This window comes from Aethalodelphis obliquidens, unplaced genomic scaffold (assembly GCF_003676395.1).
Source record: "Aethalodelphis obliquidens isolate GAN/ISIS:26980383/991018 unplaced genomic scaffold, ASM367639v1 scaffold105, whole genome shotgun sequence".
NCBI lineage: Eukaryota > Metazoa > Chordata > Mammalia > Artiodactyla > Delphinidae > Aethalodelphis > Aethalodelphis obliquidens.
The window spans coordinates 94,367-120,649 of NW_020838049.1; the positions used below are offsets into that span (position 1 = coordinate 94,367).

At 39.5% G+C, this 26,283-nt stretch overlaps 1 protein-coding gene across 1 annotated transcript in view; it reads right to left on the reverse strand.

Annotated features, from left to right (window-relative positions):
• Nucleotides 1–26,283, reverse strand: part of FBN1 (fibrillin 1) — a 253,488-nt gene that overhangs the window by 87,170 nt on the left and 140,035 nt on the right. Inside the window, exons 14-29 of the mRNA XM_027096594.1 lie at nt 24,114–24,239; nt 22,356–22,478; nt 18,991–19,113; nt 17,745–17,897; nt 14,082–14,135; nt 12,363–12,488; nt 9,847–9,972; nt 9,162–9,281; nt 8,802–8,939; nt 7,911–7,961; nt 6,143–6,268; nt 3,912–4,139; nt 2,087–2,212; nt 1,839–1,967; nt 908–1,033; nt 679–804 (exon numbers count right to left, since the gene is read on the reverse strand). Of these exons, the coding sequence (XP_026952395.1) occupies nt 679–804; nt 908–1,033; nt 1,839–1,967; nt 2,087–2,212; nt 3,912–4,139; nt 6,143–6,268; nt 7,911–7,961; nt 8,802–8,939; nt 9,162–9,281; nt 9,847–9,972; nt 12,363–12,488; nt 14,082–14,135; nt 17,745–17,897; nt 18,991–19,113; nt 22,356–22,478; nt 24,114–24,239 (2,001 nt within the window). The remainder of the gene's footprint in view (nt 1–678; nt 805–907; nt 1,034–1,838; nt 1,968–2,086; nt 2,213–3,911; nt 4,140–6,142; nt 6,269–7,910; nt 7,962–8,801; nt 8,940–9,161; nt 9,282–9,846; nt 9,973–12,362; nt 12,489–14,081; nt 14,136–17,744; nt 17,898–18,990; nt 19,114–22,355; nt 22,479–24,113; nt 24,240–26,283) is intronic.

Below are 26,283 nucleotides of genomic sequence, written 5' to 3' on the forward strand. Positions count from 1 at the left end.
ATGTGAGACTTGGCAGTTCCACATGGGGTATACCTCAAACCAGGCAAAAACTGGCTGTTTCTACAAAGTTTCACTTTGACTCTAAAGCCATGGGACTTTCTGTGCCGCTCTTCCCAGCACAACTAAACCTCCTAAGGGCCAGCCACAAAGCAAAACGCTTGTCCCACAAAACCTCATTTTTAAGGACTGCCAGACTTGGCCTCTAGTGCATTGTAAGCTATAAACATGCTATGGTCTTCTTCCCAATAATTATTCTTTGGAATCTCTGAGCTGCTCCAAACCACCTAAGGGTGGAGATCACACCCTAAGCTTTCTGTCTTCCTCCCGGCACTCACCAGGCTGCATTTATTTCAGGCGGTACTGAAATAAATGTGGCTGATGTGCCTGGGTACTGGCTGATGTGCCTGGGTGTGCATAGGCAGAAACAAAGCGTGTGCTACCGTTCACTAGTCAAAGCAGCATGGGTCAAATTATACTTGCTAGAGCTAAAACACTGTACAGCCTTCACTGAATTGGTTCTTTAAACAGATGGGGGAGGTGAGATCCAAAGATCGTGAGCCACCATGAGAAGACCTTTCCCTCCAGAAAAACAGGAAAGATTAAGTAAAAGTAACTAGCGATGGAAACAGAACTCGAAAGAGACTAAAGAAAATAAATAACATACCAAACAGAACTTACCAACACAAAACAGCCTGTCGGGGGTGGAGTGGTAGCCGGGGTTGCAGGCACACTGGTACTTCCCTATGAGGTTCACGCAGCGGCCGTGGGGGCAGAGGTGCGCGCTCAGTTCACACTCGTTGATGTCTGTATAGAAGATGAGAATACCAAGCACCCCGCCGTAAGCCTCGGACTCTGGCAGGGGTGTGGGCCGAACGACTGCCGGCAGGTAAGTGGTCTTCCTCCTTACCTATACATGCTGAGATGTTGGGGGACAGCTGATGGCCAGGAGGACATTCACAGCGGTAACTTCCCTCGGTGTTTAGGCACACGCCTCCTCGGCACAGCAGAGGATCTCTCTGACACTCGTCAATATCTGCAAAGTGGAAATGACCCCTGTTGAAGCTGTGGGTGGTCGTCCTGCCAGGGCCCCACGACCAGGCCAGTGCACTCATTGCCCAGTTGCTGCTAATGGCTCGCAGGTGTCCTTGTTGGAGAACCGTTATCCACCTCACTCAGAAATGCCCGGGAGGTGAGAAATTACACCCCGCTCCCATGCTGGGGGCTGCCCATGGCCAATAACTGCTTGAACTGACGTGGGAGTATAAAATCTCAGCCTCCTGGCCTCGAGGTGGGACAGCCCTCGGGTACTCTTCACACTCCAAGGCCCCTGTGGGATCAGGTTAAACCTAAAATCCAGTCGAACAACTTGCTTCTCTTCTTCCCCTGCCCTAAGCTGCTTCCCTCACTTCCTTACAGGTTCCTCCTAAGAGCACCCCCTCAAAAAATACCCCCATCTCAGTCCTGTTGCTAGGGAACCTGATCTAATGAAACTATCTTAATCAATCTCCTTTGCTAAAAATGATGAACAGAAACCCTAGAACGTGACCCCTAATATAGCTTATGTTTGAATTGTTCTCTCTTCCCTGGGGTGTCTATTCCAGGTGTTAAACTCACTTCTCAGGGACCCATACCTGGTGTCCGAGGCCACCCGCTGCCCCAGAGCATGAATTCCCTCATTCCTTCCACATGTCAGTCTCCCTCTGCCACAGTCCAATGCGTGACTCACTGGTCAGGAGACCAGCGCACTGGGGGAGCAGGAAGAACCGACATAGGCGATGAGTCACCAAAGCTTCTTGGAATGTTTCTTCCCTGGGCTGATCAAATGGTCACGCACTCACCCATGCAGTTCTTCATCATCATGAATCCACTTTCGTAGCCTTCATCGCACTTGCACTCAAAGTCCCCGGGGGTGTTCACGCACTGGCCTCGGCCACAGAGGTCGGGAGAGATGCGGCATTCATCGATGTCTGCACAAAAGCAGCAAGTGGCAGCAGATGAGCCTCAGGATAGCTTTACTTCTTGTGGCAACATGTTTAAGACCAAGAGTTCCAGAGGGTATCCCTCCAGGGTGAGCCCCTTCACTGACCTGTGCAGTTCCTTTCTTCAGAATCCAGAGCAAAGCCACTGTCACACCTGCACTTGAAGCTGCCGATGGTGTTTCTGCACTTGCCATGGGTGCAGAGGGTGGGAATCATCTTGCACTCATTGATGTCTTCAAGGAAAATTAAATGTGGGAAAAGTCCGTAAGTGACCAATTAGGAGATCTCAACACCCCATTTTAAACCCAGGAAGTTAGAGGGTCTTGGTCATACTCATTTTAAAAAATATGTGATGATCCATGAGAAATAGGACTTTGTAAACAGACCTAGACTTTTAAACTTCTACATTTTAGAAAGCATTATTGAAGAAGTAAAGAGTGGGTTTATTTGGACTTCTAAAAGCCCAGCACACACCAAACGCTGAACTATTTTCCGAATGAAAGAATAAGAAATTCTAAACCACTAGTGTCTATATGTAAGGCAGGTGGAAGATTTTCAAATATATTGTCCTACAGCAAGCAATTGAGTATGTAGTGGAATGAGCTATTCCCTTAGCTTTCTGATGCTTTTTTTTAATACCTAAAAATAAGAATTTCAAAGGAGATGCCATTTATAATTTTAACTCCTTACAAGTGACGTATACTATTTAAAACATGTTCTCAAATAATGTGTACTAATTTAAAATATTTTCTCAATTAATATGAAGTTTGCGTTAATATAATTAATATGTACAAGAGTTTCTTGAAGACTGCATATGTAACATGTAATTTGAGTAATCTGAGTTTCCCCTTTTAGGGGCCTTTCTAAAGCAAGACCTAGAGCTCGAGAAATGCAAGTTCATTTCTACCTAATGTCATGAGATACAGAACTGGCAGATTAAATCTCAAGAACATCTAGTCCTTCTGCGGTAATGGATTGCCACAGCTTTTGTAAGCAAATCATCCAAGTTCCTTTGAATTTACTTAAGAGACATTTTAGAGGGCCGTCTAGAAACTGTCTCTCTAGACAGTACAATTTTAACCCCAGGACTTCTTGAACCAAATGCTCAGTAGAAAAAAAGTCTACACTTTTTAATATAAGGATAATTAAGTGATATTTATATACTCATTTCCCACTTTTAGAAATTCATTTAGTTATGAAGTATAATAAGTAGGTCCAGACACAATGGGCAACCGACACAAAACTCTATACTGAGAACATAAGCTGGGCCTCCCTGAATAATCGGAATTCTGAGAAACCAATTATGATTTTTCCATATGCTGAAGTAAACAGGGTCTGTATCATTGTGCATAAGAAGTTAACTCAATTTTGGAATTAGATTAAATCTGTAACTTCCTTTTTTTTTTTACATGGGTTTTATATTATAGCATAAGAAAATAAAATTTGAACTATAAGTCACTGGAGTGTTTGGCATAGGAATGAATTTTGCTGTATTTGGACAAAGAGGACCTGTCACCGGGCCTCTCACACCATTATCTATAGTCAGGTGGACCACAGTGACTTGGATGCTTCAAATCAGCAGATAAAGGTTACCTCTAGGGCTTTAGTAGATGGCATAAACATCTCCCAAGAAGATTTTTCTTTCGTTTATGCTTAGCTTTAGGATAGTATTAAAATCTATTTAATGCTTAACAGTGACTACACGGGAGAGGCAAGTGACTCAGAAAGTCCTGAGATGTAGAAAAAGAAAATCCGTGACAGAGTGAACATTTTGCCGTATAAAATTCAGAAATCAAAGAAGGCACGCTGAAATGATCCAGGGATGACCGCACTGATGACATTCATTGTAATTCTGTCAGTAGAACTCTGTGCTCCTGAAAATGCATCCTTTTGACCTAACAGAAGAGTAATCAACCACTGAAACCACTGTACCTTTGAAGAAAGGCTTTCCATTTGTAATTTCTTTTGTGGCGAATCCGGGTCCTCTGGGACAGAGTTCCTCGTACTCAGGTGTGTTCCTCAGGGGACACTCCTCGCACTCCTCGGTCCCCCAGGCTGCCCCGACGGAGCAGCAGCAGGCGTCCATGCGGTGGCGGCCAACCACGGGCAAGGTGCACTCCTCATCCTCGTACCCCAGGAAGCAGGTTTCCAGGCGGATATCTGCCAGAGGGAACGAACGGAGGGAAGCTGAGGAGAGCTGCTCTGTTCTCACTGCCGCAAACTGCCAACGTTGTGTTAGGCAAAGCACAGGACACATAACGATTTACTACAAACTTATTGACTGAAATTAATTTTTTTCCCTCCAAGGAACCTAGGCTTGGTGGTGGGTTTTCCTTCTTATTTTATGGTACGCGGGCCTCTCACTGTTGTGGCCTCTCCCGTTGCGGAGCACAGGCTCTGGACGCGCAGGCTCAGTGGCCATGGCTCACAGGCCCAGCCGCTCTGTGGCACGTGGGATCTTCCCGGACCGGGGCACGAACCCGCGTCCCCTGCATCGGCAGGCGGACTCTCAACCACTGCGCCACCAGGGAAGCCCAGTTTTCCTTCTTAATAAAGACTCTTAGCTGGCAGCTCTTACTTATGTGCACCTCTTCTTGTGGCAAGTATCCTTTGAACTCTAGTTATTTTCTGATAATTCTACATAAGGAGCAGTATTCAAAGAAATCCTGCAATGCTCTTTTGGGAGATGGTTTCTCCCTGTACCTATTTTCTCCCTATGCCTATTACCAGTGCATGCACTTCATGATGTCTTGACGTCTCTCTAGCTGAAAGCCAACTGCAGTCTTTATTGTTGGAGAACATCTCAGCTAGCACCAGCACCTTTTTCTCAGATCCACTTCATTTTTGGAGAGGTGGAATAGTAAACTCTGAAATGAGGACTGCCCTACTTGTGATTAAAGAGGAAAAAACAGCAAAGAAAAGCCATCCACTCCTCTTCTCAAGTATTTCTTTCACCTCAACATGTGCTTTTGTGCACATTCTTCTGGATACTTGTGGGAGTGTGAGCTTCCTTTAATGTTAGAAGGCTACTGAAGCCTTCTGAGCAACTTCACATCTGGGTTGCCTCTATTAATTAAGATGGTTAATTTCAAAATGAATCCTAAACTAAACACTGGAGCATGTTTCAACTGAAGAACCTGGAAAAGCGTTCTCATTACATGCTGATACCTCCTAAACAAAGAAGCTGAGACTCAGAATAGGATTAACTGACATCCATAGTTATGAAAAGACTCTAGCCTCTGAATTCCAGCTTTTCTATTCTGTATTGCTTACATTATAAACCATAAAGTTTTATATTTAAAGGCTGATTAATCCTAATTCATAAAGGATGCAAATCCCTTAACTGCATGCCACTCTTTCAACCACCTACAGTGGTCCTTCATTAAAGATGCTCTTCAGAGTGGTTTCAGATATACAACATAGCTGAGCATCACTTCCAGAGTCACGGACTCTGAAACCAGTGATCCAAAGGACATGTTCCTGGCAGTCAGAAGCCATAGTAGTAACACCAGAATAAGCCTAAGACCCCGCAAGCATGACTGTGGGATCTCAAATCTGCTGCCACTGTGAGTCCACAGGGCAGCTTTCTAAGAATTCAGGGTTTGGTGTACAGTCTCTTCCACATCATTGTCACTTGGGTTCTAGCAGTCGTCATGGAGAATCTCATCATGGCTGATATTGACAACAGCTTTCGTTCCCTCAGGTTCACTCCTCAGGCTGTTACACTCTTCACTCCTGATACCCACAAGAGTTTCCTGCAAAGACCTGTCCTTCTGGCTTACAGCAGCCCTGCCTAGCAGGCTAAGGCTACAGTTTCCAATTAAGCAAAAGTGTTCTACTTACCAGTCACCTAGAATTCTCTGTCCATGGCCCATGGAGGGCAGATTTAAGAGCTCTATTGTTATCCATCACAGTTATTGTTCTAAAGAACTAAAGTTCCTCTTCACTGACATGTTCTCTACTCTTTTTATAAAGAATTAATAAAGAGCTGAGTCAGGAAGGCTATTTGCCAAGGAAACCACAATGCATCCTAATAGAAATGCTGAATTTGGGATGTGTGTGTGTGTCTGTACTTAGAACCAAATATTCAGCTCTATCTTGTTAACTGAGTTTTAAACAATCATTAAGAAATATTCATTAGAAAAATAATGAACAGTATTTACCTAGGCAAATCCTCCCTGTGGCATCCAAAGTCATCCCACTGGGACACTGACACTTAAACGATCCCTTAGAGTTAACACATAAGCCATTTTTGCATACTCCTGGGAACACTTCACATTCATCTATATCTATGAAGGAAAAAAAAGCATGAAGTTAATATATCTGTATAACATCATTCTACTTCATTCCATTCATGGAGTCATATTATTACCACAACTGAAAATATCATTTTAAACCTGATAAGTTTACAAAACTAGTTTGCCTCCAAATAATTCATGTAGAATTTCTGGGATGTTTGAAAAGCAACCAGACTGAACCCACCTATTACCAAAGATATAACAGTTTCTCCATCAGTCTCAGGGAGTAATTTTTGAGTTGTAAAGACACGGAGCTGGTGGGAGTTCTTGGGGACAGGTCTGGGTACTATAGACATCTCAGGTAAGGCTCCCAGGGGCCGTACAATTAGCTTTATGAGACCAGAGGGCTGCAAGTGAGTAGAGAAGCCTGGTCTTCCAAACTAGCAAAGAAGAAGTAGCTTGAAGATGAGCATAGAAAACAAATCCATCATCGAGGAATGTGTGGGGCCAGTCAAGAGTCTCCTTTGAGAAGTGCTGAGACATCCCAAGAAAGTGTGTATCTAGTTCTAACTCAGCAATGGTCTCAGGCTGTTCTGTCAAAGCCTTGGTGGTCCCAGCTTGAGTGGTGGAAGATGCTCATGTTCATTCATTCATCATTCATTGCATCTGTCTCAAATGTACTAGTCCTTCCCAGTTTGCTTAATGGAGAGCATTATGTTCTCTGCACATTTTTTTTGGAAAAATATTCACCACCAAGTTAACCCAAAGAAAGGCACTTACTTGCCAATGCCAAAAAAGGGGAGCGTTAGTCAAGAAACTCACACACACTGTGTCTCTATTTAGAAGAAATAACTTTCCAAGCCAGGGATGTTGAAAAAGATATTTTAAATCTTTCCTCATAAGAGAAATAAATTGGGAGGGGGAAATTTACCTTCTTTGGATTGTTTTGTTTTGTTTTGTTCTGACCACTTGTGTACCAAAATGTGCTGCTGAGGTCAGATAACTTATTAACAGTGGGTCTGGACCAGAGACAGGCCAAAGGATTCAGTCATCATTTGGAAAGCAAGACCTTGGGTGGGGGATGTAGTGTTCCTCTTTATTTTAACTGAGAAAAAAAGTTCATTTCATTCCACATATGGGACTAATTGCTGTTTAAAAAATTTTTCAGCTGCTGTGTCATGTCAGGTTGTGTTAGTCACCCTGACCTATGTCTATCTGGGACTCCATGAGAAAAAAATCACAGGAAACTGGAGAGAATCCATATAGACTTTCAAAAACGAGGCAATAGAGTATGTCCTTCTCATCATCTGTGACCATGAAACAAACAAACAACAACAACAACAACAACGAAAAACCAGGACAAACCAAGAAAACTGCAAATTTTATAGCCTCATCAAAAACTTCCTTTTTTGTCTTCCTCATAGGCAGCAGTTTGAAATTGTAGTCACTCAAAACTATGGTCAACCTAAAGCATTTTCAGCCACCCTGCCCTTTGGCCACAGTGATCTGACGCTGGCAATAGCATATATGCTTGTGAAATTCACGTCTGTTATGTTCGGCAGTTCTCATTATTTTTTTTCCCCTGCTACACATTTCTCACTGGGAAGTTATATGACAGCTTTATCCAGTCCAAGTTAACACAAGCATTCTTCATGCACACAGAAATTTATGATTTATAAATAATCATAAATACCTTCACACTGTGTTCCTTTAATTCTTGAATAGCCTTTACCACATATGGGATCTGTACCAAAAAACAAACAAAAAGCAAAAAACAAATTTGAGATAATATCCAGACTTTGTATGACACGGTATAAGAAACACGAAAGAGGACCTTTAACACGAAATCGATTTTATTGCTATGAATAAGTCTGAGACGACAAAGTGTCTCTGAGATTGCATAGGTGAAGGAGAAGAATGAAATGTCTCCTTGAATAAAGCTCAATTCATCTGAGATATCCTAAAAGACCCAAAGGTACCCTAAAGATCAAACTCAGGTGATGACTAAGAAGGAAATTGACTCGATTTCTCTCTTGCTATTAGCCCTAAAATATGAATCACACTATAGGATTACTGTAACATGGATGTGGAAAACAAAGTCTAGAACTGGAAGATCTCATGCCCTGCAGCATTCCCACTATATAAATGCACACATCTATATATCTAAACATTGAATCAGCAAGGCTCTCAAACCTCAGCTTTGCAACAACTTTAGTTTAGTGATGAACAGTGGTGCATTTACATCAATCATGTTGCGGGGAAGAAAATCTGAGCCTGTAAAAAGTTCAGGACCCCTAATCATGAGGTTCCTGAGAGAGCCAATAGAAACTGCTGATCTAGGAAAGCAACTCCAGGTAACTACATTACAGCGTGGTGATGGAAAACAATAAATTAACCAAATCACATAAAATTCTTGTCCTTGACACTTCCCTTAGTTTCCTATTCAGCCACATGTTTCATTGAGGTCATCAGAATGAAATCTTCTAAAATTCTCGTGTGAACCTAAATGAACAAAGTTCTCGGCTTCCCCTTTCCGAGCAAAGTGCCCAGTGGGCACAGGAGCTGCAGCACCTGCTTCTCTTACCAACTTGGCATGGGGTGCACGGACTCCCCCAGGCAGCACCAAGGGACGAACAACACTGGGACTTTAACGTGGCTCCATTGATGTTGATCTCACATCGCCCATCAATGACAGTCTGCCAACAAGTGCCCTTGATGGTTTCTGCAGGGGCAAAGGGGTGATGATATTTAATAGACAATAGAATCTATATCAAAAATTCAAACATGTACATTGGAATTACAGCAAGAATAGCATCATGAAACAAGGAATAATGATCGTTTAAAACTTTGTTCTTCCATACTGAAACCCTTTTGCAATAAAAGCAGACATTAAATACAGCAGCACTGATAAACATAGGAAAATCATTCTCAGAAAGACAAATACCTATGCAGATGGTTTTTGTTGGATCCAAAGTACTTTCGGAAGAACATTCGCAAATAAAAGAGCCCGGGCTGTTCTTGCAGACTCCATTAATGCAAGGACTTGATTCACATTCATCGATGTCTGAAACAAAAACAGGTCTACATTACTGCTAAAAACTAGTCTTGGGCACAAATGAATATTTAAACTTTGGTCTCATTTGCTACCACATATTCTTCATTAGATAGTAAAGCTGACCTAGATAGATTTTTTTTTTCTAGGCCAGATGGAATGCCAAAAATAGTAACTGAGCACATCTCTACGTTCAGCACATGGCTGAATCTTTTTATTCAGAAAACCTGGAGCAAATGTAAGTGTGATTTCTGAATTACTAACTCAAATAGCACATATCTAGTATTTTCTTCATCTATTAAATGATGGCAAATAAAATGCCAATTGTAGGCAAATACAAAGTGAATACTTTTAAATGGCATTTGAATGCAAAATAAATGGCAAATAAAATACCAATCGCAGGTAAGTACCATCAGCAGCTTACAAAGTGCATAGGAGTGTCATTTAGGATCACAGAATCTCAACGAAGGGACACAACTGTCTAAAATAGAAGTGACTCTAATTTACCTTCGTGGTTTTCCAGTGGCATTCCACAAGGCAGCAAAGTACATGGTATAAGAACAAAAATACATCTTACCTTCACAAGTTTTTAGGTCAGGTTTGTATATAAATCCCTTGGGGCAGGTACAGACAAAACTTCCAGGAGTATTTCTACATTGTCCATTGTCACAGAGTAGACTATTCAATACACATTCATTAATATCTGGAAAACCAAAAAACATAAACTTTTAAAGATCCCATCCTTTGCATGCAATTTCTTTGCATTTTTAGGCTAAGTTTTTAAGGTCATAATGATATGATTAATTCAAGGAAAGAGGCAAAGCTCCTCTACCATTGATCTTTGCTGAAATTACCTATTTTAGGAAAATAGGGGCTTGAGCTGATTATCTATACTAGGTATCTACAAAGTCTAAAGTCACCAGACACTAATGAATTCTCTTCTTTCTTTAGCAGGAAGAAAACCTAGATTTGCTGGAAATCATTAATATTTATATAATTGTTTCACTGTGCCAGAATTAAAAAGACTAATCCTATTGTTTTAAGGAACTAAATAAATATTTAGAGAGTATGGTCCATTTTTGATAAGTATTAGTTCCAGGATGGGTGTCTCTTCTTTAGAATAATTTAAGTGGTCTCCAGTTATGTTTATAAAGTATGAAGCAATCTGTAGAGTTTATAATTGTCATGAGGAATTTAGACTCGAGATTCAGAGAGCTGAGGAAAATTCCTTGCTTTCAGCTGAATCATAGGCAAGTCTGATGCAAAACCAAACTTTCGGTATGTATAACTTAGATAATTTAGGAAATGTAGAACTTAAACAGTTTGTTATACCTCTTTGAGCTAAAGTACATCACTCAGCCCACAAAATAGACTGCATATTCACAAGAGACGTTTTATACATTGAGAGATTCTGCTTAGATTACCATTTGACAAGCTAGTAGCCCTTACATAAAGGATACATAAATTCAGCACTGGAGAGCTGCATGGGTTCACAGCAGTAAATATACTTAAATCAGCAACTAACAGTTGTTCCTCGGTATCTGCAGGGCATTGGTTCCAGGACACCCCCCGCACCAGCTTACCAAAATCTGTGGATGCTCAAGCCCCTTATATAAAATGGCATAGTATTGGCATCTAACCTATGCACATCCTCCCATATACTTTAAATCATCTCTAGATTACTTATAATACCTGACACAATGTAAATGCTATGTAAATAGTTGCTGGTGTATGGCAAATTCAAGTTTTGCTTTGGGGAACTTTCTGGAATTTTTTTTCAAATATTTTCAATCTGAGGTTGGTTAGACACGTGAATGCAAAACCCGCAGACATGGAGGGCTGTGTTTACAAAGTTCTTAAAATATGGGAAAATCAAGTATAAAGTTATGTATTGTCTGAGCAAATAGCATGCTGAGAATTCTTTCAAAATCATATAAGGAATGCTACTACTTCCCAAAAAGGTCACTGTGGCAATTCTTAAACTTTGATGATGTCAGAAGAATCTGGAACTTTAATCTGAGGAACTGAAGATTAAGATATAAAATAGCCAGTCCCTGGAACTCTGTGGGAAGTGGCTGGAGCGGATCTTTGATTCCTAGCTTCACACCTCTGAACATAATCTGAAATATGAACATACTTCTGACCTGATGATAATGGGTCCAACTTTGGAGTAGACACTAAAGCACTGAAGGAAGAATCCCTCCTGCCTCCCAAACTCTCCCTTTTGCATGATTTTTGGATGAAGCTAAAACATCTCTGTGCCTTTCTGGCCTGCCCAGATAAATAATGATTTTTCATGTCTGCCAATGTAGAGAGGCTCCTACAGGAAAATGAAATAGTAAAACTTTTTTTTGAGTTGAGTTTAGTTTGAAAGTCCCATGTATGCTCACATAACAACTGTACCCCCCAAAAAGGGGCCCTAAAATTAAGGGTGTGAGAGAGAAAGAAATCATTTTTCAAAATTCAACTGTAGACCATAAAGAAGGAAGGGCCAGGTTTAGGCCAGCAATAAAAGTTAGGGAGAGAAAAAGAAACCTGCAGTCGAAAGAAGAGGGTTTTGTGATAAACCTGTGGGCTCCCATGACCTGCTTCCATCCTCCATTTTTTTAGGTACTTGCTTAGCCTGAAACTCAGGTGAAAGCTGATTTAAATGGGGGGGGGGGAGAGAAGATACTTTGATTTACTGTGAGTTCTTTTTATGTGAGTACAAATGCCACATAGTTAGAAGGAAAGCAGGTGAAAATGCTCAAAGTAAGATTTCTGCTGTTTTGAAAATAACTGCTACATGTACTTTGTGCATAATGACAATTAGCAGCGCCCTAATAACAAAGGCATCTAGTAGGGGCAGCACTCGGCTTCAACCTGTGCAATTAGAGAACTGCATGCTGTATGAGAGGGACAGTTGCCATGTTCCATCCTTTACATAGTTAAACAAAAGATATAACTTGTCAGGATTCAGCTATGCTGACACCCAAAGTGTAGCGCATCCATTTGTCCAGTCCTTTAAGCTACTCAAGAGCAGTTTCCCTCAAGCAAGGAAAGAAAGAATGCATGATGCATGAAATGTCTTAGAAAACAGGTGAAACGTCTTACCAACACAATTTTTCCCAGATGAATCCACTTCATATCCTGAATTGCAAATACATTTGTAGGTCCCACGGAGATTTTCACAAATTCCATTTGGGCAGATATCAGGGTCTAATGCACATTCATTTATATCTACACCACAAAAAAATTCAAAATCATTAACATTCTAAAGTAAACATCAAATGAACTATCAAAAAATAACATTACGATAACTGTAAAGACCTTAGGACCTCATGAAAATAAAGTTTCTCCTTGATGAGAAAGTTGATCCCTTTTTCTCACTACAAGGTATTCTGACTCAAGTCTTCCTTCCACCAGTCCCTGAGAGGAACTTGGCATCTGAGCTAGAACTACAAGATTACCAATCCTTAATCAAGAGGAGAACTCCTGCACTTCTTCTTGTACAAACATCAAGGTGGAAAGGTTGATCAAATACAGAGCCCAGGTTCCTACAACTGCTCTCCCTGCCATCAGCCTGTCCTTCTTCAGTCTACATTCTACACTGCCACCAGACTTAACGGCCTCAAAACAAGGTGACTGTGTCGTTCTCATGGTTCAGACTTTCGTAGGTTCGACAGTATTCTCAAGATTAAATTAAAATATGAACTCTTTATTCACTTTAAATCTCTTACTCTGCCATAAACACATCATGCCCTCTTCACTCTGCGTGGGGAATGTCTGGAGCAAACCTACACGTTGGTCCGAAGCTTGCTCAACCACCACCTGCTCTGGAAAAGCCTCTGCTACTCTGTCCAGATGAGGCTGGGTCCTCCTCTTCCGTTTGCTGACAGCCTGAGGAGAGCTCTAATAGTCAAGGGTGATGCCGAGTGACAGTCAGTGAGTGGCTAGTCTCAAATCTTGTTGCCCGACTCTTCTATAAATCAAGGTTGACCTTTTTTTTTTTTTTCCTTATCCAGGTACCTATCACAACTTATTTATTCCCCACTAACTCCTTATTCATTATACATTTCCTTACTTGTCCTCTTTTCTCCTCCAAATATCCACCTCGCCCTTTCTTTATCCACACATAATAATGAAATCAATCAAGAGAATGAACTGACAATCAATTGAGTCAGTCTATTTTTTCCCAGAACTCTCTTGAATCAAATCATTTAGTTTTTTATTAGTAAAGTAATCCCTTCCTCTTACTTGTCACCCATTTTTACACTTGTTCCAATTCTCCCGTTTAATTTCTTTTATGGTACCAGTATTTCTCTACTTCTAACTTCTACACTTAAACATTTCATTTTCTTCCAACTCAGTTCATTGCTATCACCACCTGCTACAAAACACAAGATGGCTCGCTACTGCCATCTGAGAATGACTGAGCACTTGACCATTAAGAAAGTGTTCAAAACGTGCATAGGTTCAATTGAGCTCGTAACCCTGAACTGTACTCGATAGTGGTAGATCCAAAGGAGGGCCGGGCTGCCCCTTCTCAGGAACGAGCCACCATGGTCACTGTATCTCGTTCACATCAGTGACCCTGGGAGAGCACCCAACCCCTCAGTAATGAGTGCCACACCCACACCCAGCAATCCCAGGACCCGCTGTGCCATAGCTGTTCTGCCACTGGGGGCTTCTAAGTGTCCCAGGTAGATCAACGCGGTGATGGCCAGAGAGGGGGGTCGGACCAGATCGGTGTAAAGGGACCAAGTGGAAACCCACAGGAAGGCCCAGTGCTGCCTCTGCACATGCTTAGTAAATTTCAAAACAAGTCCTTACCACTGCCTGCTGACGTCATTCCTGGCCCACTGCTGCAGAGCGCCTGATATTCCGCTGCAATAAATTAACAGATAGTAAATGATTCCCTTGTTTGCAAAACAGGTCGATCCTGCCCTTGGCTTTGTGCACATCATTTCCTCCAAAGTGAGTGGAACTGAAATAAAGTGGTAAAGGAAAAGGAGCCATCTCCTAGGGGAGTCACACCAGGCTCCCATTTTAAAGGCTCCGCAATCACCGTGGAAAACGACTTATGAGGATATAGGCGAGTGCCAGCAATTCCTCGTGCAAGCACTTTCGGAAAAGGTGTTTTTCCTATGGCTTGATTTTTTTCACCAGGGAACACTTTACACTTACAGTGAAATGTGTCTGTTAAAATGTGGTTTCTTAACTGTTAATAAAACTCTCTCCCACCATCTTGGAAATAAATTCTTTTCTTAGTTCGAGCTATTTTTTTCAGTACAATCAAGTTCTTAACGTGTTCTCATTTCTCTCTGCAAATTCTCTAGCCTCCCCTCACAAGAATAACACGGAATCTACACTTGCATTTACGTGTATTTTTAAAGTTAATATTTATCAGGATGCCAGATTCATTCTATTATATAAATCCATAGGAAATGTATTGCATAATGTTAAAACTGGATCTTACTGAAGAAATGGAGGTATAGAGAATATGTTCCCAAATTTGTGATGGAATCAAGATTTCTATTTCTTAAAATTGATGCAATGCTTTATACGCAATTCCAACAATATTTAGATAAACCTAAGAGTGAATGATGGAAATGGAGAACTAATAGGAACCACACTTAATCCCAGGAAAAGAAACGAAGTTTCCCTTAGTTGCCCATGGTTTCTGGCAACTACAGAATCTCATGGTCAAATGCAGATCAGTTGTGCTTAGGTGGCAGGAGAAGTGAATATTAGGGATGCTGCTTTTTTACATAGGCCACCTGTACCTCGGTGCTGAAGCAGATAGTTCCTATACCTCCACATTCTAGAAAATTGCATTCCTGATGACAGGGGATGCAAAGGAGTTATAATTGTTTATAGATTAAAAGATGAAGGTTGACTCCTTCAGAGCCTCTGTCTTCTACCAAACATAAATTTGAGAAAAGAGGTGAAATCCCTTAATTTTTAAATCATCTTAAAAGGATCCAAAAAGGGAAAAAATGGGAAGGTGGCTGCCACTGTGTTTGAAAGCCAGGGACTGGCAGCAGAAAGAAATACATCCTCTTTATTCTCTCACATCAGCAATAAATTAAAGCACTTGTGAAACAGTGTAAGTAATAAAACAGGAAAAACAAAATCATGCCAGTTTTGCTGAAAGCAATTTTATAATTAGTGTTAAATTAGCTGATGCTTAGCCTACACGGAAGCAAATTATTGTCATTATTCTTTTCCATTTGGGCAGGATCCGGTACTAGACTCTGTAGTGAATTCAGATCAGCATGGGTTTGAATGCTGATGACAATGCTTATTGCTGAGGGTCTTGGGAGCAAGCCCTTTCCCTCTTCTAGTTCCCTCTTATATAAGTGTAGACAATGATACCCAACTCACATGGTAGTACTGTAGATTTCCTGAGAGAACATGTAAAGTGCTCAGCCCAACTCAAGCACTTAATAAATGGTAGGTGTTGCTAAGCTAACTCAGTGTTGTGCCATGGAGACAGTGGAATGAGGACAGAAGAGAAAATTCCTAATCATTACTCTCCTGTAGCTTTAACTGACGGATTTCTACAAGGAGTAAATGCTCAGCAGCCAGTGAGATGTATCTGGAAATATAGTTTATTTGACTTCCAGAGCACAAAGATGAACTTTAGATGTTAAGTGGTTAGAATTTCTCATTAAATTGACTAAAGATATTCCTTCTGGATATTTCCAGTCCCCTTTAAAATCCCTCCTCTCTCCTGAAATAAGGGACATCCTACATTTCAATCCTTCATGATTTGGCATTTTCATCTATCAGAGAGGTGGAGAAACCAAACGGGATGGAACTATTTCCACATGTGGACCACTTTTGTGTAAACTGATTCAAATATAAAACAGAAGGTAGTAGAACTGAGCTTCAAAATGTAACTCTCTTTAAGCTTTACTGCTTAAAGAAATTTGGTTTCTTTGGGTCATCTTTTTAATTTCATTTTCCTATGTAGCATAAGAATTCTCTGGAGATGTAATTGGGGGCCAGAGGAAAATGTAAAAACAAAAAACTATATGCACCAAGGATCCTGGATTCTAAGCTTTGGCTATTCTACTCATTCAAGACATGGACAAATCACCTATATCCTTGTACCAGTTTTTAGGATACCCATCTATCTTGTAAATTCAAAGTATGCAAGGAAAGTACTTTGAAAAATTAAAGTAACAAACTTTACTTTAAAAGGATGATATTAATAATATACAACTATAAAGTTGTGTGGAAGTATCTTTTTAGATAGAGTTATATTTGTATACTATATAATCGAAGTATTATTGCAAACATATATTTAATTGTTAGTAATCATATATGAAATGACTGGGTGAAGCAGTCATCCAGAATAAAGCTTTCTTTCTTTAACTGGCATTCCCCCATTTTAAAGACTTTTAAAGTCTTCTACTTAACTTTCTCTAACTTCTCATAATACATTTTAATTTCTGTCTGATTTCAAATATTATCATTTTCAAAATGGCAAATGTTTAAAAACTGTGAGCTCGTCTTTAATAGATAGTATCTAGGCCAGAAATGAACTAACTGAATCTTAGAGGTAAACCAACCAATCAGAGCTACACGTTTTCAATATTAGGACTTATTCTATTTTAGGACATTAGAAGTCAACTGCCAAGCTACCTTAAAATTACATTCAAATGTTGACAGTCTACTGCTTTCATTTCAATAAACTATTTTTGCCTTACAAACAGAAATAATTTGCAACTGGAGAGGACCTTCTGGATTACCTAAGACAATTCATTTTGTAGATGAAAAAAAATGAAGATCCCTTTTCCATATTATTCTATTTCATAATTGTTTACTAATGTAAGCCATCTCAAATCCTTTTGAAATTCGGTGAGAAAAATTCCTAAATAAACAAAAATCCACAAAAAACTGGACCTCCAATTAAGTAATGTGTCTGCCTGTGGCTGGGGAGCAGAATTCTGACTCACTGACAAGTTTTCTTTTCACTATGCCATGTCACTCAAATTGAGAAAAACACTTTTTCCCTAGAGTTGAATAAAATCATTTAGGAAAAGCACACCCTCAAGCAGCCCGAAGGATTTGAACAAAATTCACAAATGGCCTTTTGGAAAAAAGCTGGAAACATGCAGGTCATCTGAAAATTATTGACTTTTACGCTCGGTAGCATCCTGCTTTTATAATAGTTCCTACACAATGTAAACACTGTGAAGCTACTTTAGAAAACAAGGCAAGTCGCACACACCCTACAGAGCATGACTATTACAGAGGTGGAGGAGTTCAGATGGGAGGCGTGAATGTGCTGCCTATTCCATGCGATGGCTGGGCCTGTGAGGAACAGCTGAGCAGAGGCTGAGCAGCGCCTGCCAAGACCCCAGCAAGGTACATGGCGCACCTGGAGAGCAGACGCAATCTTCCCCCGTGACTTCCAAAAACGCAAAGGCTGCAGATGCTGGCGGAAGGCTGGGAGTACTAGGGCATCCCCGTGATACCACATACCTGAATTCTGTGAAGGACACGGTTGGCAAGGTTCCCCAAAAGCATACTCGGTGCTGGCGCAACAGCACTCGGATTTGGTAACAGCACCAAACAAGGGTTTGACACACTGGCCTCTCTTGTATCCACCGTAGCATGTGCTCCGCATGTGTGTGTCTACACAGGAAGAAGCATCTGTCATCATACTATCGCTTCAAACAGATGGGAACCCCCCAGGTCAAAGTTGAAGCTGGTTTTATTTAGCCATTGTCCCTGTTCTAACTCACAGAGAATGCCTCTGGTATTAGGTCCCAACAGAAAACAAAACGAAACAAATCATTCTGCATTCAGCTTCCAAGCACTGGAAACCAATTACTAGACTCTTCCGGTTCTCTAGGGACTATTATGGTTTACCCAACTGTGAGGTCCTTAAGGGCTAGGATTATACCTCACTCATTTTTTTCTTCCCCAGGAGTGTACAGAGAAGGCACTTAATAAATGTTGAATGAATGATGGATGACCATTCAATCTCACCTTATGATAAATAAGATCTTTATTAGAAATACAGACGACCTCAAAATAAACATGCAATTACTGAATATCTGAATTAGATGTACTTTCAAAAAGGAGGATGGTTAATCTGTAAAAGGTTCATTTATACAAATCTGCAGATATTGGTCTAACTAAGCAGTATCATCTTTACCACCAGGAGGGGATTTCCAGCTATGTCCAATCCTCTCCCAATTCAAAGGGTCTACCGACTACCTTTCTTAAAAATAATTTGGAAAAACTTTGTATCTATTTATCAACAAATCTCAAACTCTTTATAAAGCCACATGAAACTATTATCATATAAGTTTCTTACTTATCCATATCCTCCTTTGCATTCTATACCTCCCTTGGAACATTTGATTCCCTAGATGAAAATGAAATGTTCACCATGAGATAATGGGCACATACAGGTCAATTTCAAAGACCATTATCAACAAAGGAGGGTTGGAGAAAATTGAGGACAGTTAGGTGATTAGGAAAGACAAGGGAGAAGGAGAGGTGGGGATTCCCTTGGTTTTCATTGATCTCAGCTCGTCTTTCTATGCCTTAAACTAATATCCACGTCATACAAGAAAAGAACTGACCCTGTTGGTTTGTTGCCCCACAAATATTAATTGTATCATATCTGCTACAGTCAAGTACATTTATTATTGGCGGATTTTATTGACTGACAGAGGGTGGATCTCTATCGCCCGTCTAGTTACGGCTTTAACCTTACCAACACACACACGTCCATCCAGACCAACGGCCAGTCCAGGAAAGCATTCACAGCGGTAGGAGCCGTCAGTGTTGACACAACGCCCATTCATGCAGATCCCAGGTGTTTCACACTCGTTAATATCTGTGGTGGGGAAAAGCACTTATTAAAAATAAAGCGACTCCACACAACGTTGTAAAGAAATTATACTCCAATAAAGATGTTAAAAAAAAGAGAAAAATAAATAAAGTGACTTTATCTAAAGACATAACATATTTACAGTTCTAAGACTTGAAAATGGGGAAGATTTACAATAATATGCAGCGTCAACAATAAAAGCTCAGTGAGATGCATTTCATTTTCCTTTGAGAGAAAAGGAACAAAAATGGAGAGAGATAAACTGTCTGAGTTTCTTTTCCATTGAAAGCTATTTCAATAACATTCTCCTGAGATTTTTTTTTTTTCCTTTTATCCAAAGTAAGAATCACAAAGGCAAAAACAGAATTGGAAGAAGAAGGAAAGTGACAGCTAAAAGACAAAGGGTCTTGTGTAATGTTTCACATGGCAATTTTTCCAGGACTGTCAGAAATCTAGCTTGATAATAAACTACATCTTTGGCCTGGGCAGGAAGCTTCTCCTTTTGGCATCCAACACCCAGACTGGTGTCCATTCCAGTATCACTCATGCCTTAACTCTCTGGGAAAATTAGAATGGCATGAGGAGACACAGAACTAAAGCCTGGATGGAACACCATAAAAAAGGAACAGAAAATGAATATAGATGATTTTGATGACAACTCCTAGCCAACAACAGCACTGTAAGCAATTGGAACCCAGCAAAGAAAAGTCTCTCTTAAGCATTACAAATATTTTATAGTATCGTATGTGTATCCTTAGGGAGGCCTGGTAAAAGATTTTATTGGGCACATACTAATAATAGCAGATACTTTTCCCCCTGAACATGGTACCAAACATGTTCTATTTCCAACATGGAAACAGAAATGGTACCAAAACGGTGTTTTGGAAAACATATAACACTTAGGAACAAGTCGCTTTATAACAACTCCTTTTATAATATACAACTGGTGTAGGTGAATATTTCCTTTCTTCTGACCTTAAAAAGGCAAATTGAGACTGAAACACCTCTGCGTTTTACATAGCTTGTGTTATCTGGCACAAAATATATTCAGATGGTCCAAGATTCCGTGTACAGATTGTATTTTAAAACAGCAGTTATATTTAAATACGTGAACTCAAACTGGTTCAGTTATTCAGGTCACCTTTTTGTTCAAATCGAGATCTACAGTAAAACAGTGGTGACTACAGTCTGAAATGTAATCCAAAGGTTTTTTACTGGGGACAGCGATGGAACATAGATCCAGAGGGCGTTGCTCAAAGTGAGTGGCCTCCACCTTCAGAGAGTGATCAGGGAGACCAGGCTGTTCATCAGATTAGTTAACTGTAGCGATTAAATTAGCATTGTTCATTCAGCTTTGAACAGTTACATCTTTGTGGGATCAGAACCAAGTGTTCAGCATTAAGAGAAAATCTTATCCCATGATGTCAAGAGAAAAATGATGGAAAAGAAATTCAGCATACAAGAAATTTTTTTCTTTTTTCTTCCTTTATTCTTACTACAAGTGTGTGTATTCCATCTTCTCTATACATCAGAATAAAGACGACACAGGTAAGAATATGGAGCATTTCCCCCCTCTCTTTCTCTCCAGCTCTGATTCTTAAGCCAGAATGTTAAAGTCAGAGCAGACTTTTAATCATCAGGCACTTTCAAATGACTGGAACAATCCATTTATCAATAAGATACTAGTTCACTGATTGCAAACAGTTGCAAAACCGGGCTTCACCTATGAGGTCATAATATCTTCTGAAATAGTTACAACAGCATTATCTATTGGCCACCCTTAAGAGTCTGTGGCCTGGGTCACTGGCAGCCTATAGGTACTGAAAGTGAATCTTAGCATGCTCTGTGCATAGGTAAGAGAGAGGAGTGTGTGTTCTCAGAAAAGTTCTGTTCACAAAGGGACTTTCACATTTCCTTCTGTTATTTTGTTTGGAAGCCTAGTTCCAAATATTCCAGCAATCCTTCCCTTCCCCTTTCTTTTTCACTTGTACAGCACTTAATTTGCACAATTTGGTGCTTTGTTGTATGCTGTCTTAACATTTCCACGCGTTAATCTTGTCTCCCCAACTATAAGTTCCTCCCAACACATAGCTCAAAAGCACGGAAAACCAATTTCCTACTTCAAATTTGAAAACAAAAAACAAACAAACAAAAAAACCTTTCTCTTGCTGTGAAGGCAGATTTCCATGATATTAAGAGCTATTTATGTGAAGGTCATAGAATATGTAGGTAAACAACCAAGGGCTAGAAGCTCTTTTAAGCCTAGAGAAAATACACAACACGCTGAAGACTTAATACAAGGACTTAATACAAGGGCACCCAGAGAAGAGGCACCATAGGACTTTTTCTTGCCTTCTCCATCTTGAATAGCCTGATGCTCTCTCTACCTTCTACATCTGAAACTATGGTTTTGAGTGTTATATTTTAGCAGATTCCCTGGATCTATTTTGAGTATGAGGTTCCTTGAGAAGTCTGGTTGCAGCTCAGATCTTGGACACAAGGGCAATAATTACTCATCCCTGACCGCATGAGGCAGAGACACTAAGCACAAATTTAACTTCTTCTCCTGATAACTCCAGTTATCTCCTGATAACTCTTCTCAGGACCCCAATTTTCAACAGCACAAATAAAAATCTTCATTTTGCTTCACTACTTGGAGCAATAAGATTATTTCAAAAGTCACAGAGCTAAATAATGGCTCCTGGTTCCTTTATTTCTTCTGCTTAATCCTGTTTCTCTTTTTTGCTTCTGTGATTTGATAAAGCTTAAATAAATTGTGTTTCTTAAGGTATCTGGAGGAAATTATGAAGAAGAGATCACCGCACTAAGAGTCTACAATATTTTGTCCAGGTGAAGATGTAAGAGGTGGCAAATGACAGCCGTCAAGAAGCCAACTGTCATTATTCCTCAACTGTAAGGAAGAGGCAGAACTCAGCTTATTTAAAAAGATGCTCACAGCTGTTGGTAGTCCAAATGGTAGTTCAGCTTCTCATTCATTTGCTATGGAGCCTATCAGGCTCCTTTGAGAAGACACCAAACACTCTTTCTGAAGTAAGAACAGCCTTCTGGGCATAAATCGTAGCTCTCTGGATGGCTGGACTTAAGAAGGAGTTCCAGTCAGGTTTCTTAGTACAGAGTTAGGGGTACTTTAAATAGGGAGAATCAATAAGGAAAGGTGGTAGCTCTAAGCAATGTAGAGAGGAGAAAAAACGGGTGAAAAATATGATTTAGAGTTTTATAGCACAAACCTTTACAATAACGCCCATCTGATGCCAGCTGAAATCCAGGTTTGCAAATACATTTAAAACTGCCATCTTCATTGATACACATTCCATTAAGGCACATATTCCTTATGCTGCATTCATCCATATCTGAAAAATACAAAGGATGTATTTTCTTATGGCCAGATGAGTAAGCTTACAAAGGAAGCCAACCTGGATCAATATAATTCTGTTTCGTCACATTTCTTTACTTTTTTGTTATTATTGTCTAAGGTTAATTTTCATCCAAATTATAGCTTACAAAGAGAAGAGTGGCCATATGAAATACGTATCTCAAGTTCTCAATTTTTGACATGTGCATGCAAACTATAGGGCTAAATTTATTTTAGGACATGTGTGTATATATATACATATATACTTACACAAGCATATACGTATATCTGTAATCTGTATATGCACGTATATGTGTATACGTGTATACACATGTATATGTATTAGACTCAATATATATCTATGAAATTTCATATAAATATATTTTTCATATAAATATATATATGAAATTTAACTCAATAAAAGCTACCAAGGCTCTTTTTAGGAAGAGCAGTTTACAAACTGAAAGGTGTGTAAACAGCCTGATGGTTATATTTACAGATCCACATTACTTCTAATATACTGAAAATAAAAACAAAATCGAAACTAAGAATGATGAAATGTATTTAGGCTACTTCTTGATTCTTTAAAAAGTAGAAGCCAGAGAACTGCTTGCAGTTTGAAGCAATTTTAAATAGGGATAGGAAAAATGTATTTGTAAAATGCAAGACTTGACTATAGAGTATAGCCATGACAGCTAACCTTTAGGATCCCTTGAGCATACAGGTATTTCTTTAAATTCATCAGCTATTTTATTTAATATTACAGCTGTCTTAGGAGGCACTTGCTCTTCTAGACACAGTGTGTTTTCACTTACAGGCTTTAGTCAGACCGAAGTAATTTATGATTTTTTTCTTTTTTAAACAAGACTCTATCCCAACTGAGAATTTTGGCATTAAGTCTTTGAATTGAATCACTGAGATAATATTCTGCCAAAAATGTTTCTAAGAACAATTTTGAAATTCCTTTAATGTATGAATAGATTCTTGGGATCTTTCCCGAAGACTTTGGGAAAGATGATAAGGAGCATTCTTCATTTTTTGCTAAAGGTCTGAGAAGTGGAAACTCATCAATAATTGTCACATTTTCAATTTAGGGGAGAAAAGGCAGGGAAAAAGACAAAATGAAACGCAGCCCAATTCAAAGTGAGGTGATTAATTCAAGAGGCAATATAAAGGGCTGACTCTCGCCAACATTTCTCTCAAATTTTACATTTTCAGATACTCCTTAGTAATATTTCATTACTACACAGACACTTGAAACAAAAGGATCATAAGTGACTGAAGAATATATGAGATTAGGTGTGTCCTATTTTTTTTTAATGTACAAATTCTGACTGCATAAAATTTGGAAGTAATGATTTATGCTACAAAAGTTTCGTCACCAGGAATATTTAAATAGCAAGCTCTGCTCCTATATTTACAATGTTATTTGACTCACACAAATGTGAATTAAAGGAACTAATACTGTTGAAAGTTAGGCATCCTCCCAGATAACAATAGGTGAATATACATTTGATACTTTGACCTTTCACTCAATGTTTGACTTGGCCTTGTTAAAGACTTTTGATACTGAAACTGCAATGGAATAGGGGAATGACACGATTATACTGTAATTATTATTACACTGTATTACCTTCACAGTTCTTCCCATCACGCGTAACATGAAATCCTGCATTACACACACAGTGGAAACTGCCATCTGTGTTGATGCAACGTCCGTTATTGCAGATACGGCCATTCTGTAAACATTCATCAATGTCTAAAATCGAAGTCGAAAAGGAAGAAATAGCTTTATTTAGGGGATTTTAAATTATTTTATTTCTTCCTCTCACCATCTCTAAACTCATGATCTTAGTCTTGGGTTTTGATTACTAAATAATATTCTTCAACATAAACTCAGTATTAAATAATATAAAATTTAGGGTTACTAATAAAAGTTTGAAAGACATATGAAAGAAAAAAATGCCAACATAATAGCATTCGGTTTAACTTTACTTTCTAAGAAGACTCCCTAAATCTCAGTTCTGTAAACAAAATAGGTTCTTTTTCACCATTTTCCTAGGTAATTCAATGAGCCAGTATATATCATTATTTACAATGAACTTTGGCTGGTGTCTTTTAAGACATGATCAAAAGGCAGATCTGATGTTCGCTGTATCAGAACAGTTAAACAGAAATGCTATTAAAAAAAAAAAACCAATTTAAAAACCTAATTCCATCTGAAAACCGTCAATCATTTTGACTCTGAAATGTCTACCTTCCTTATGGCAGCTCTGGTCCAAATACAGTTTTATTTGTTTATATATTCTTGTCTCTTTTATAACTTTATGAGTATTCTATCTAACAAACAAAATATTGGTACTATGGGGGCATTTCCCCTTTTTTCTTTCATGTTTAATATTATGCCAAAGTAAACAACAGAGCATGATATGGAAGTATTAAAAATGACAATAACTCAAATAACCCGCATCTGATCTCTCATTTAAAGATTAGTAATTAACCTAAAGTGTACAACGAGTTACCCTGGATTATCTATTCCCCTCAGTTTCTAGGCTACATGCCTGGATGAACATCAAAAAGGATGAACACAAACCACCTTGTCTACAGGGCGTACAACCTTTGCCAGGGCTTATTCCCCAGGAGATAGAGGCCAGGGCACTGAGCAGAGTTGGATGGGAGCAGACCTACCCATGCAGAGTTGAGGCCATGTGCCTGGGTATAAGAGCCCTAAACATCCTTTGGACGACAAGAATGTGCATTCATGGCATACTGGTTATTCTGTCTACCCTGTGTCTGCACGGTGTCTTGTGGTTGACCCTCAGACGCACTTTCTTTCTGGGCAGATCCAGCAGTGGTTTCCACACGAGTCATTGGACTAGCTGAAGCAGTCTGGGCTTTTCTTCTGTCTGATCTTTGTGCCAACAACCTACAATCTTTTTCTCTCTCATTTATTTCTTAATCCTTACTAAAATCTGACCTGCTCCACACTCCAAAAAATAGTAAAAGCTGCATATTCTTCTGCAGACTTTTTTTTTTTTAAAGATTTTATAATCTACTATTTTTTTTTAGCATTCTATAATCTATGGAGGCCCAAGGATAAAATCAACAGGATAAAGAGTTCAGCTTTTTCTCTCCTCACTAATTTCAAAATGCCATTCGGGCTCCTGCTGCCTTACAAAAAGAAATGAAAAGCTTGCCATTCAACGTCTCTACCGTGTTTCTGTATGTTTCTTCTGTCCCCTCCGTTCAGTTCCTCGTGTCCTTCTCAGCTAAGCATACAGCCTTTCTGACCATTCTGTGGCGACTTTCGTCTACCCACAAATGTGATCACGGTATCAACTTCTTGTGCTTGGGCTAAACTTCGCACTAGCTCTTAAAGAAGACAGTGCTTGAGGCTTTTAGGTAACCTTCAGTCTCTAATAAACTAAGTCTCAGAGTGATGACAATAACATGCACCTACACTGATGGGCCCCCGCCGCAGCTGAGTACTCTCAAGAATGTCTTCTATTTGCTTATTTAGTAGGGCTGTCTTCTGAAACACTGGTTTCGGTTTATCTTCCACGATTGCAAAATGCCTCGTATACTGTTTGTACGTGCTGATTATTTTAAACAATAGTTATAAAGAAGGTTCTAAACTCAGTTAAAACTTCAAACTGTATTTGTAATTCAGTAAGTAGGCCATTAATAGAAATATTAACAGATTGAAATGCTGTGCTCCAGGTTTTTCTGCTCAAAATTGCCATTTATAAGCGGTGTACTCAAATACACTGATGGCAAGAAATCCCTAAGTCAGAACCAAATTC